Here is a 12,557-nt window from a genome sequence, read left to right on the forward strand (position 1 = left end):
AGGGATTATTTGTCTGTCGTGCATATGGGGAGGGGAGGGTGGGGCTGGGTGGGGAGGGTGGGGAGGGGCTGGGGGAGGAGGGGATGGTGGGGAGGGGCTGGGTGGGGAGGGTGGGGTTGGGTGGGGGGTGGGAGGGGTGGGGCTGGGTGGGGAGGGGCTGGTCACCCCGTCGTGCCCTTATAAAACTCAACGTTTAACCTACACACTACACTATACACTACACGATACACTACACTTATACAAGTGTAGTGAGTTCTCAGGGAGACAGACGACGTAGTTGAGGCACACTCTTTTATTTAACCAAAAGGCGGTAACATTACTTGAAGGGGTAACGACCCCTTCACCCGTACTCAATGGGAAACACCCCTAGCACTATCCCCTGACTTCTATTCCCAGTCCTCCGCTATGAGTGCTAGGGGAGGCTATCTGATCCGGCCCTGGTCAAGCACGGATCCCGGCACCCAGCTAACCAGGCCGTGCTCTTGCAAGAGCAGCGGTCCTCGAGCTCTTGGGGCCGCGCCACTTGCCCTGCTCGGCCCTGACAAGGACAGCGAGCCAGGGGAGTTCCAGGGCCTATTCTGCCGGTCTTCAGTCTTCACGGGTAAGCTTCTCACACACGGCCTCGAGCTCTCTGGCTCCCCGACTTTTATAAGAATCCTCTCCGAGGGGTGGGGCTATGGGGGATCACAACGCCCCCATGCCCCCCCAGGGTTAACCGATGCGGACGTGGATGTAGACACCCGTGTGTGGGTCCAGACACCCTTGTGTTTCTGTCCACCTTTCTTCCCGTAACAACCCCTACATTTGTATTTAGTGTTGAAAAACTGGCAGGATTTTACGTACTTTGTGCTTATTAAATCCTTTATATTAAGTTAACTTGCTTGCTTGCTTGCGTGCTTGCGTGCTTGCTTGCTTGCAACCGTGTAAATCTTTCGGTCGTTTTTTAACCCACTTCCCGTGATCCAATCGAGCTGACATTTTGCACACAGACTCGTTGTGCGTGACAATTAATTTTCGTGAAAACATTTTTCCAAAATTTTACACTGTGTAGGGAATTTTTAAAAAATATTTATTTACCAATTGCTTAATGGTGGCAGACAATCATCTGACCCATAGGTGGCAGCCATCTCAAGCCAGAGGACGAGAGGACTCTAGCCGCCACGCATATAAAGGATTTAGAGTGAAAAACTTTGTTTTTACGGGTTAATTTTTATGCTCAGTTATTTTGTGACTTGCTTACATTTTTACACGTTGCACTAATTTTCTTTTGTTTGTTGTTGTAACTTGCTGACCCTGTGCCTCGACTGCAAATCTGTGAAAGAAGAGCTTCATAGCTTATCGGATTCCTCTTCATCCAGTCTAAATAATTTATTCTGATTTTGGAAACCAATGCAGAATAAAACGGGGGGGGGGGGGAGGTAGAACACACTCCACATTCCACATGGAGAAAGTGGCCCAAGTTTGGGCATCAAACCCAGGTCCCTCTGTGAGTTCCAGCCCTGCCACCTGCCAACGAACACATGTACAGTTCAAACCCCACGTGTACATTCGGTTATATACGGATGTATTTTTATAATTGGTTTCTGGGTGAGGACAAATAATGAAGCAGCCATATCTTTGCTATGTAGCCTTTCATCCAGTGTGATATCGCCAGACTGATGCCCATTTTGTAACCAGACCCACGATGGGCAAAGGTATGCTGCGTTACTGCAGCATCGTTATTAACCTGGTTAATCTATCTCCGCACGATGGTGGGGGGGGGGGGGGGTGGGAGTGCGATCTCTGCTATAGCAGGAAGTTGGAACGGTGTCGTGCGCATCTATTTACAGAGCGGAGCCGGCGCTGCCCCCATCCTCCGCGCTCGCCCAGGCCTCTAAATGGCTGACGGTTGTTGTGGAGGAAGAGGAGACTCCGGTGGAGGAGCTGTTGGTGCAGGAGGAGGAGACCCTGGTGGAGGAGCTGGTGGTGCAGGAGGAGGAGACCCTGGTGCAAGAGCTGGTGGTGCAGGAGGAGGAGATCCTGGTGGAGGAGGAGCTGGTGGTGCAGGAGGAGGAGACCCTGGTAGAAGAGCTGGTGGTGCAGGAAGAAGAGGAGATGAGGGGGGAGACAGAGGAGGTATGGACGAAGGAGCAGGAGGAGGAGATGGTGGTGCAGGTGGAGGAGACATTGGTGGAGAAGATGGTGGAGAAGGAGATGACAAGGAAAGAGGATCAGGCGATGGTGATGCAGGAGGAGAAGAGGAAGTGAGGGAGTCTGGCCCGCATAGGGAGAACCATCCGTTCACTCCTCCGACGCGTGCTGCTGCTGTGTGGTGGCCGGTCCACCACACAGTAGAGGTGGTGGTGGTCACGGATCGTTGTGAACCACGACCACTATCACCATACCCACCACACACACCCTGCACCCATTCACTCCCCTGTGATACCCACCACCCACCGCACACCACACACACCCTGCACCCACCCACCCCATGATCCCACCCCCACCACATTCCATAAAAAGGGTTAGGGGTTTAGAGGGTTAGGGATTTATAAAGTTAAGGGTTTAGAGGTTTCGGGTTATTTCAGGGATAAGGGGTTTAGGGATTTCGAGGGTTATAGGGTTTAGAGGTTGAGAGTGTTAGGGGTTGAGGGGATTCGAGAGTTAGGGGTTTAGAGGGTTAGGGATTTAAGGGTAAAGGGGTTTAGAGGATTAGGCTATTTGGGGTATAGAGGTTGAGAGTGTTTTAAGGGTGAAGGGTTTAGAGGTTTAGGGTTTTAGAGGGTTAGGGTTTTCAGGGTAAAGGGGTTTAAGGATAAAGGGGTTTAGAGGGTTAGGGGTTTATAGGGTTTTGGGTTTACAGTGAGGGAAAAAAGTATTTGATCCCCTGCTGATTTTGTAAGTTTTCCCACTGACAAAGAAATGATCAGTCTATAATTTTAATGGTAGGTTTATTTTAACAGTGAAAGACAGAATAACAACAACAAAATCCAGAAAAACGCATGTCAAAAAGTGTTATAACATGATTTGCATTTTAAATGAGGGAAATAAGTATTTGACCCCTCTGCAAAACATGACTTAGTACTTGGTGGCAAAACCCTTGTTGGAAATCACAGAGGTCAGACGTTTCTGTAGTTGGCCACCAGGTTTGCACACATCTCAGGAGGGATTTTGTCCCACTCCTCTTTGCAGATATTCTCCAAGTCATTAAGGTTTCGAGGCTGACGTTTGGCAACTCAAACCTTCAGCTCCCTCCACAGATTTTCTATGGGATTAAGGTTTGGAGACTGGCTAGGCCAGTCCAGGACCTTAATGTGCTTCTTCTTGAGCTACTCCTTTGTTGTCTTGGCCGTGTGTTTTGGGTTATTGTCATGCTGGAATACCCATCCATGACCCATTTTCAATGCCCTGGCTGAGGGAAGGAGGTTCTCACCCAAGATTTGACGGTACATGGCCCCGTCCATCGTCCCTTTGATGCGGTGAAGTTGTCCTGTCCCCTTAGCAGAAAAACACCCCCAAAGCATAATGTTTCCACCTCCATGTTTGACGGTGGGGATGGTGTTCTTGGGGTCATAGGCAGCATTCCTCTTCCTCCAAACACGGCGAGTTGAGTTGATGCCAAAGAGCTCCATTTTCGTCTCATCTGACCACAACACTTTTACCCAGTTGTCCTCTGAATCATTCAGATGTTCATTGGCAAACTTCAGATGGGCATGTATGTGCATTCTTGAGCAGAAGGACCTTGCGGGCGCTGCAGAATTCCAGTCCTTCACGGTGTAGTGTGTTACCAACTGTTTTCTTGGTGACTATGGTCCCAGCTGCCTTGAGATCATTGACAAGATCCTCCTGTGTAGTTCTGGGATGATTCCCCACCGTTCTCATGATCATTGCAACTCCACGAGGTGAGATCTTGCATGGAGCCCCAGGCCGAGGGAGATTGACAGTTATTTTGTGTTTCTTCCATTTGCGAATAATCACACCAACTGTTGTCACCTTCTCACCAAGCTGCTTGGCGATGGTCTTGTAGCCCATTCCAGCCTTGTGTAGGTCTACAATCTTATCCCTGACATCCTTGGAGAGCTCTTTGGTCTTGGCCTTGGTGGAGAGTTTGGAATCTGATTGATTGATTGCTTCTGTGAACAGGTGTCTTTTATACAGGTAACAAGCTGAGATTAGGAGCACTCCCTTTAAGAGTGTGCTCCTAATCTCAGCTCGTTACCTTTATAAAAGACACCTGGGAGCCAGAAATCTTTCTGATTGAGAGGGGGTCAAATACTTATTTCCCTCATTAAATGCCAATCAATTTATAACATTTTTGATATGCGTTTTCTGGATTTTGTTGTTGTTATTCTGTCTCTCACTGTTCAAACTAACCTACCATTAAAATTATAGACTGATCATTTCTTTGTCAGTGGGCAAACGTACAAAATCAGCAGGGGATCAAATACTTTTTTCCCTCGCTGTAAGGGTTTAGGTGAAGGGTTCAGTGGGTTAGAGGTTTGGGGGTTTATGGGTTAGGATTTTAAAGGGTGATGGGTTTAGACCGTTATGGTTTTAAGGGTAAGGGGGTTTTGAGAGTTGGGTTTTAGAAGGTCTACAATCTTGTCCCTGACATCCTTGGAGAGCTCTTTGGTCTTTGCCTTGGTGGAGAGTTTGGAATCTAGAGGTAAAACCTCTGACCTGACACGGGAGATTGAGAGGTAAAACCTCTGACCTGACACGGGATATTTAGAGGTAAAACCTCTGACCTGACATGAGAGATTGAGAGGTAAAACCTCTCACCTGACATGAGAGATATAGAGGTAAAACCTCTGACCTGACATGAGAGATTTAGAGGTAAAACCTTTGACCTGACATGAGAAATTTAGAGGTAAAACCTCTGACCTGACACGAGAGATTTAGAGGTAAAACCTCTGACCTGACACGAGAGATTTAGAGATAAAACCTCTGACCTGACATGAGAGATTTAGAGGTAAAACCTCTGACCTGACATGAGAGATTTAGAGGTAAAACCTCTGACCTGACATGAGAAATTTAGAGGTAAAACCTCTGACCTGACACGAGAGATTTAGAGGTAAAACCTCTGACCTGACACGAGAGATTTAGAGGTAAAACCTCTGACCTGACATGAGAGATTTAGAGATAAAACCTCTGACCTGACATGAGAGATTTAGAGATAAAACCTCTGACCTGACACGAGAGATTTAGAGGTAAAACCTCTGACCTGACACGAGAGATTTAGAGATAAACCCTCTGACCTGACATGAGAGATTTAGAGATAAACCCTCTGACCTGACACGAGAGATTTAGAGGTAAAACCTCTGACCTGACACGAGAGATTTAGAGATAAAACCTCTGAACTGACACGAGAGATTTAGAGGTAAAACCTCTGACCTGACACGAGAGATTTAGAGGTAAAACCTCTGAACTGACACGAGAGATTTAGAGGTAAAACCTCTGACCTGACACGGGAGATTGAGAGGGAAAACATCTGACCTGACACGAGAGATTTAGAGGTAAAACCTCTGAACTGACACGAGAGATTTAGAGATAAAACCTCTGAACTGACACGAGAGATTTAGAGGTAAAACCTCTGACCTGACACGAGAGATTTAGAGGTAAAACCTCTGAACTGACACGAGAGATTTAGAGGTAAAACCTCTGACCTGACACGAGAGGTATAGAGGTAAAACCTCTGAACTGACACGAGAGGTATAGAGGTAAAACCTATTCACCCACCCACGCAATCTCGAACCCACCAATTCACTCATCCTCTCACCAACCCACCTTCACCCACTCACGCGCTGCCCCACCCACTCACTCACCTCAACCATTCACAAACCCACCCACTCATTCACTCAATCACCCACCAACCACTCAATCTCTAAACCCATTCACCCACCCACCCACTCAGCCACCCACCCACTAACTCACCCAATCAATCTCTAACCCACTCACCTACCCACCCACTCACCCAGCCACTCGTCTATTCACTCTCACACAACACACCAACTCAAGACACCCATGACTTACCCTATCACCCACAATCTCTAACACACTCAGTCACCCACTTACCTACTCCCTCAACCACTGAGCCACACTCACAGACCCACCCACTCTATGTGTAGTCCTCACCTCTTCTGGTAATGTGAGATATTCTTCCTCCCAGCGGTATTTTACCCAGTAAGGCCCACTGAGCTATAAAGATTGTTTTCAGAAGCACCCTCGCCACAAATGATAGTTCAACAAAGTCGCTGTATACATTTATTGCACCCAATTACTCTTATTACATGTTTCTAAATGTGGAGTGAAATACACAGGCATCAGGGTTGGGATCGAACCACAACATTCTGTATAACAGGCAAGGTAGTTAACATCTTGCCACCGTGGCGCTCAATTCTTTGACTCACCCACTCAACTACTAAAGCCACCCACCAACCTACTAACCGACTCAAAAACCCACTCACCCTGCCACGCACTCAATTTCTAACCCACTCACTCAACCACTCATCCACGCACCCACCTACACACGCACTCACTAACTCACTCACCCAACAACCCACCCACCAACTCACCCACCCACTCACTGACCAACTCACGCACCAACCCACCCACTCACACTGTGACCTACTCCATATCTAACCCAACAACTCACTCACCCAGCCCCTCACCTACTAACCTAACCACCCACCAACTCACTCACCCACCTACGCACTCAAATACCCACTCACCCAACTGTAAACAAATATTTTTTTTACAAGGTAAGGCCCCCATAGCTATATAGATCTTATTCAGAAGCAACATGGCCACAAATGATGGCTTAACCAAGTGGATTATCACGTAGACATTTAAAGCATCCATATCCTCTAAATGCACGTTGATAAATATGGAGGGAAAACCCAGAGGACTCGGAGAAAAATCCATGAACCACGAGGAGAACATGCAATCTACAAATATACAGGCATCACGATCGAGACCGAACCCACAACCTCCTGTACAAAAGGTAAGGAAGGTAGTTAACATCTCGGCACCATGGGGCTCCACTCTCTGACTCGCAGCCACCCACTCACCTACCCATTCAGCCACCTACCCATTCAGCAACATACCCACTCAAAGACCCACCCACTAAAAAACCCACACACCTTTCTAACCACTTACCTACGCACCCACCTACACACCCACTCACTGACTCACTCCCTCAACAATTCATTCACCCATCCACTCACCATTTCACTCCCCCAATCATACACCCACCCATCCACCCACTCTATCTCTAACTCACACACTCACCAGTCCACCCACTCACCCAGCCACTTACCTACTCACTCACCCAGCCACCTACTCGACCTGCAACAGGCCTACCGACCCAACGAGCCACCTACCCCCTAAACTAAACTACTTTATACTAGGCGAAGCAGTGAACATCTCAGCACCTTGGCGCCTCACTCTCTGACTCACTCACACGCTAACTTACCCACTAAACCTCCCACATCAACTCACCCACCCACTCGCTGACCCCACTCAGTCAACAACTCACCCACCCACCCAACCACTCACTCAGTTAACCACTTGCTTACCCACCGATTCACCCTACGACCACTCACCAAGCTACACACTCACCTACCAACACACCCATTCACTCACTTGCTCACCCACCCACTTACTCGCCAACCACTAACTGACCCACTCACCCACCTACAAACTCACGAACAAAAAACACACCCACTCAACCCATCGCTCACCTAACCCCTCACTCATCCACTTACTCAATCACCCACCCACGCACTCACCGACCCACCAACTCACTTCACCCACCCAACACTCACCCAACCACCCACTCAATCTCTAAACCACACACCAACCCTGCTACTGAGAGAAAACCTGGAGGACCCGGATAGAAATCCACACGACCACAGGGAGAACATGCAAACTCCTTATATACAGGTGGAAGGGATGGGATCAAATTCACAAACTCCTGTATACTAGGTGAGGTAGTTAACATCTCACCACCGTGGTGCCTCACTCTTTGACTCACCCACCCACCCACCCAATCACACACTAACTCACCTGCTCAACCTTCGATATTCACTCACCCACCCACTAACTGACCCACCCACTAACTGACCCACCCACCCACTCACCCAACAATCTACTCACCCACCCACTCACCTATTCACTCATTCACTCAACCCCTCACTCACCCACTCCCCCACACAATCACGCACTGACCTACCCGCCCACCCACACAGTCACTCACTAATTCACCCACTCACTCAACCATCCACCCACTCATGCTCCCATCCACTCACTTATCCAGGCACTCACCTACTTACTCATCCATTAAGCCACTCACCCACTCACCCACCCAATCACCTAGTTACCCACACACTCAATCTCTAACCCACCAATTTACTCATCCACTCACCAGCCCACCTCTCACCCACTCAATCACTTCAAACCATTCACTCACCCACCCACTAATTCACACAATCACCCACCACCCACTCAATCTCTAACCCACACCCACCTACTCACTCACCCAACGACTCACTCAACAATTCACTCAAATTCAACACACCCACTTCTCTAACACACTCACTCACCTACTCCCTCAACCACTCACTCACCTACTCCCTCAACCACTCCCTCACCTACTCCCTCAACCACTGACCCACCTACTCCCTCAACCACTGACCCACCTACTCCCTCAACCACTGACCCACCTACTCCCTCAACCATTGACCCACCTACTCGCTCAACCACTGACCCACCGACTCCCTCAACCACTGACCCACCTACTCCCTCAACCACTGACCCACCGACTCACCCACCGACTCACCCACCGACTCACCCACCGACTCACCCACCGACTCACCCACCGACTCACCCACCGACTCACCCACCGACTCACCCACCGACTCACCCACCGACTCACCCACCGACTCACCCACCGACTCACCCACCGACTCACCCACCGACTCACCCAGTTAATCACCCACTAGTGGAGTCCTCACCTCTTCCAGTATTGTGAGATATTCTTCCTCCCAGCGGTATCTTCACAACAACGCCCGGTGGGGTGGGCAAGCCTCTCAACGAGCCGGGCGAGCGGGGCAACAGTCTGGTCATGTTGGGTTCATAGCGCAGTGCGGCACACACATACACACAAGCAGACCACACACATATGAACACAATAACAACATTGGGAGCCACTCACGCGATAGGGATGGGCCGCATGGTCCACTCCAGCTCGATGTACGGCTTGCCCGGATACAATGTTAACTACCTCGTCTGGTATACAGGAGGTTTTCGGTTAGATCCCAACCCTGACACCTGTATATTTGGAGTTTGCATGTTCTCTCCGTGGTCAAGTGGATTTTTATTCTGGTCCTCTAGATTTTCCCTACACATTTATAAACAGGCATTTAGAGTAGTTGGCTGCTATAAATTTCCACATAAGGCACGTTGTTGACCTATCATTTGTGGCCAGGTCACTTCTAAAAAACAGAGCTATGTTACTCAGTGAGATGGTTGAGATACAAGTGATGAGCCTGTGTGTGAGTGGTTGAGTGAGTGAGTGGTTAAATTAATGATTGAATGACTGATTGGTTGAGTGAGTGGCTGAGTGAGTGAGTGAATGGTTGAGTGAGTGGCTGAATTAGTGGTTGAGTGAGGGAGTGGTTGATGGAGCGATTGGTTCAATGAGCGAGCGAGTGTTTGAGTGAGCGAGTGAGTGGTTCAGTGAGTGAGTGGTTGAGTTAGTGAATGGGTGGCTGAATAACTGAGTTATTGAGTGAGTGGTTGAGTGAATTAGTGAGTGGTTGAATGAGTATTTGAATGAGTGAGTGAGCGAATGAGTTAGTGTTTGAGCGCATGAGTGTGTGGTTGAGTGAGTGAATAAGTGAGCAGTTGCGTGAGTGTCTGAGTGAATGAGTGGTTGAGTGGGTGGTTGAGTTAATGACCGAGTGAGTGATTGATTGGTTGAGTGAGTGAATGGTTGAGTGAGTGAGTAGTTGAGCAAGTGGTTTAAATTTCGATTTAAAGCTTTCGTGACTGCAGGGATTCATCTTCTTGGTTCTTTCGGTAAAGTCACGTAGAATGGAAATAATAAAATAATACAAATAAAACATAATCAAATAATTCTCACGACGTTTCGGCCACAACACAAGCAGCCGTCCTCAGGTGAAGAACAGGTCTGTCAAGGAGACAGAGTCTGAATGACAACCCCAGGCTTGGAGCGTCTTTTTTAAGCTGGGATGGAGGGGGGGAGAGTGCCTTGACAAAATAATTTGCGAGAGAATAATAAGAGAATAAAGTTTAACTGGAAGCATATTACTGCAGATACATATTATTAACATTCCTTCTCTTTATTAATGCTACCACTACCCCCTCCCTTTGATGCTGCTAATCCTGCATAATGCACGGGCATAATGACTTTAAACCCCTCGCCAAACCTCCTACGCATTTCACAAGTAGTACTGATCGCATATCTGCATTTCCCATAAATATGCTAAATTCCTCTTGATATGCAAATTATTTTGTCAAGGCGCTCTCCCCCCCCTCCATCCCAGCTTAAAAAAGACGCTCCAAGCCTGGGGTTGTCATTCAGACTCTGTCTCCTTGACAGACCTGTTCTTCACCTGAGGACGGCTGATTGCGTTGTGGCCGAAACGTCGTGAGAATTATTTGATTATGTTTTATTTGTATTATTTTATTATTTCCATTCTACGTGACTTTACCGAAAGAACCAAGAAGACGAGTGGTTTAAGTTAGTGGTTGAGTGAGTGAGTGGCTGAATGAGTGAGTGGCTGAGTGAGTGAGTAAGTGGTTGAGTGAGTGGTTCAAGTTAGTAGTTGAGTGAGTGAGTGGCTGTATGAGTGAGTGGCTGTATGAGCGAGTGACTGAGTGAGCGAGTGACTGAGTGAGTGAGTGGCCGGCGCGCACCTTGGCTGCGTTGTCCAGGGTGTCCCGCTGGTGCCGCCCCACTGTGTTGCTGTACTCCGTCAGGGTGAGAGCGGCGGTGCCGCGCAAGCAGCTGCTCCAGCGACTACGCCATCTTGCCCAGCCCCTCCTGGCGAGCACGCAGCATGCCCTGGAGCTCCCGTCACATGGTGCTGGCAATCTGAGACACCCGCCTGTAGCACACACGCGATATGGGAATGGATTAGGGCAGGGGTCGGCAACCAAAATAACAAGAAGAGCCATTTCTTTCCAATTCGGTACAAAATTCAGTATTTCAAGAGCCGCAATGCATCTGAGTACATACTGTACATACGTACATATCGTCAAGAAGCAGCCCGTAAAGAGCCGCATGCGGCTCCGGAGCCGTAGGTTGCCGACCCCTGGATTAGGGTGACCCGGGTGACGAGATGTTCACTGCTTTGCCCGGTATTCAGGATGTTGTAGGTTTGATCCAAACCCTGATGCTTACATATGAGGAGTTGCGTGAATTTTTCTTCGGATCCTCTGGTTTTGCCCTCCACATTTATAAATATGCATTGACAGTATTTGGCTTATTTACATTTCATCGTGATAAGCCACTTCATTGGGCTATCATTTGTCGCAAGGCAATTTCTGAAAAAAAGCTATATAGCTCAGTGGGCCTTACCTGGTAAAATAAAATAGGCGAGTGGGTAGGTGAGTGAGTGGATAGGGAAGTGGGTATGTTAGTGGAAAGGTCAGCGAGTGGGTAGATGAGCGAGTAGGTAGGTGGTTGAGTGAGTGAGTGGTTGAGTTAATAATTGAGTGAGTGATTGTTTGAGTGAGTGGCTGAGTGAGTGAGTGGTTGAGTGATTGAGTGAGTGGTTGAGTGAGTGGTTGAATGAGTGGTTGAGTGAGAGAATAACTGAGTGAGTGAGCGGCTGAGTGGTTGAGTGAGTCATTGAGCGATTGTGTGGCTGAGTGAGTGAATGGCTGAATAAGTGGCTGAGTGAGTGAGAGCGTGATGGATGAGTGAGAGAGTGATGGTTGAATGAGTGAGAGAGTGATGGTTGAGTGGTTGAGTAAGTAATTGAGTGAGTGGTTGAGTGAGTGAGTGGGTGGGTGGGTGGTTGAATGATTGGTTGAGTGAGTGAATAGCTGTGTGAGTGAGCGGCTGAGTGGTTGAGCGAGTCGTTGAGTGAGTCTGTGGCTGAATGAGTTTGTGGCTGAGTGAGTGAATGGCTGAATGAATCACAGCTATGATAAAAATGGACATCAGCATATAAGTGGTCTTGTTTTCACTCACTAAATGAAGTTAAAAATAAAATTGTACACTCACAGGATCGAGTAAAAGATGACAGCGAATCGGAGTAAACTGAATCGCGGCAATGATGAAATTTTGCATTAGCATAATATTGATTTATAAGTCTACAAAAGGACTTTTTGCAGAGCGATTTAACACAAAAGTCTGATAGACTACATGAAAAAATTAAGATAAAAAGTACATACAAATCGGGCATCAATACCGTTGCTTTGTATGATCTGTGAAACGCCGAGGATTTTAGATTAAATCGCACATTTTGAGCTTGCTGCCGGATCGACTGAGTGGAATCAATACAATTAGTCTCGATTCATGATCAACAAAGACCATATATGGGAAA

At 48.0% G+C, this 12,557-nt stretch overlaps 1 protein-coding gene across 2 annotated transcripts; it reads right to left on the reverse strand.

Moving 5' to 3' along the window:
* Positions 1-1,779: 1,779 nt before the first annotated feature.
* LOC133358647 (uncharacterized) lies at positions 1,780-12,356 on the reverse strand. Of its 2 annotated transcripts, none has more exons than XM_061577039.1 (4): positions 11,256-12,356; positions 10,921-11,111; positions 8,994-9,097; positions 1,780-2,070 (listed from the first exon to the last, which is right to left on the reverse strand). In XM_061577039.1, exons 1-4 carry the CDS (start codon positions 11,287-11,289, stop codon positions 1,824-1,826), a joined length of 576 nt encoding a protein of 191 aa, XP_061433023.1. In that variant the 5' UTR covers positions 11,290-12,356; the 3' UTR covers positions 1,780-1,823. The 2 variants fall into 2 exon arrangements, with proteins under 2 accessions (XP_061433023.1, XP_061433025.1); XM_061577041.1 differs by lacking the exon at positions 1,780-2,070 and adding an exon at positions 4,220-4,659.
* Positions 12,357-12,557: the final 201 nt, after the last annotated feature.

Source organism: Lethenteron reissneri, chromosome 63 (assembly GCF_015708825.2).
Source record: "Lethenteron reissneri isolate LAM-NWPU_2019-01 chromosome 63, ASM1570882v1, whole genome shotgun sequence".
In the NCBI taxonomy this organism is placed as follows: Eukaryota; Metazoa; Chordata; class Hyperoartia; order Petromyzontiformes; family Petromyzontidae; genus Lethenteron; species Lethenteron reissneri.

Coding starts and splice junctions, on each gene's coding strand:
- LOC133358647 (XM_061577039.1), bottom strand. CDS start 11,289: ATGCGGCTCTTTACGGGCTGCTTCTTGACGATAT. Junction 11,112..11,255: donor GGGCTGCTTCTTGACGATAT/GTACGTATGTAC, acceptor TGTGTGCTACAG/GCGGGTGTCTCAGATTGCCA. Junction 2,071..8,993: donor ATCTCACAATACTGGAAGAG/GTGAGGACTCCA, acceptor CTGCACCACCAG/CTCTTCTACCAGGGTCTCCT.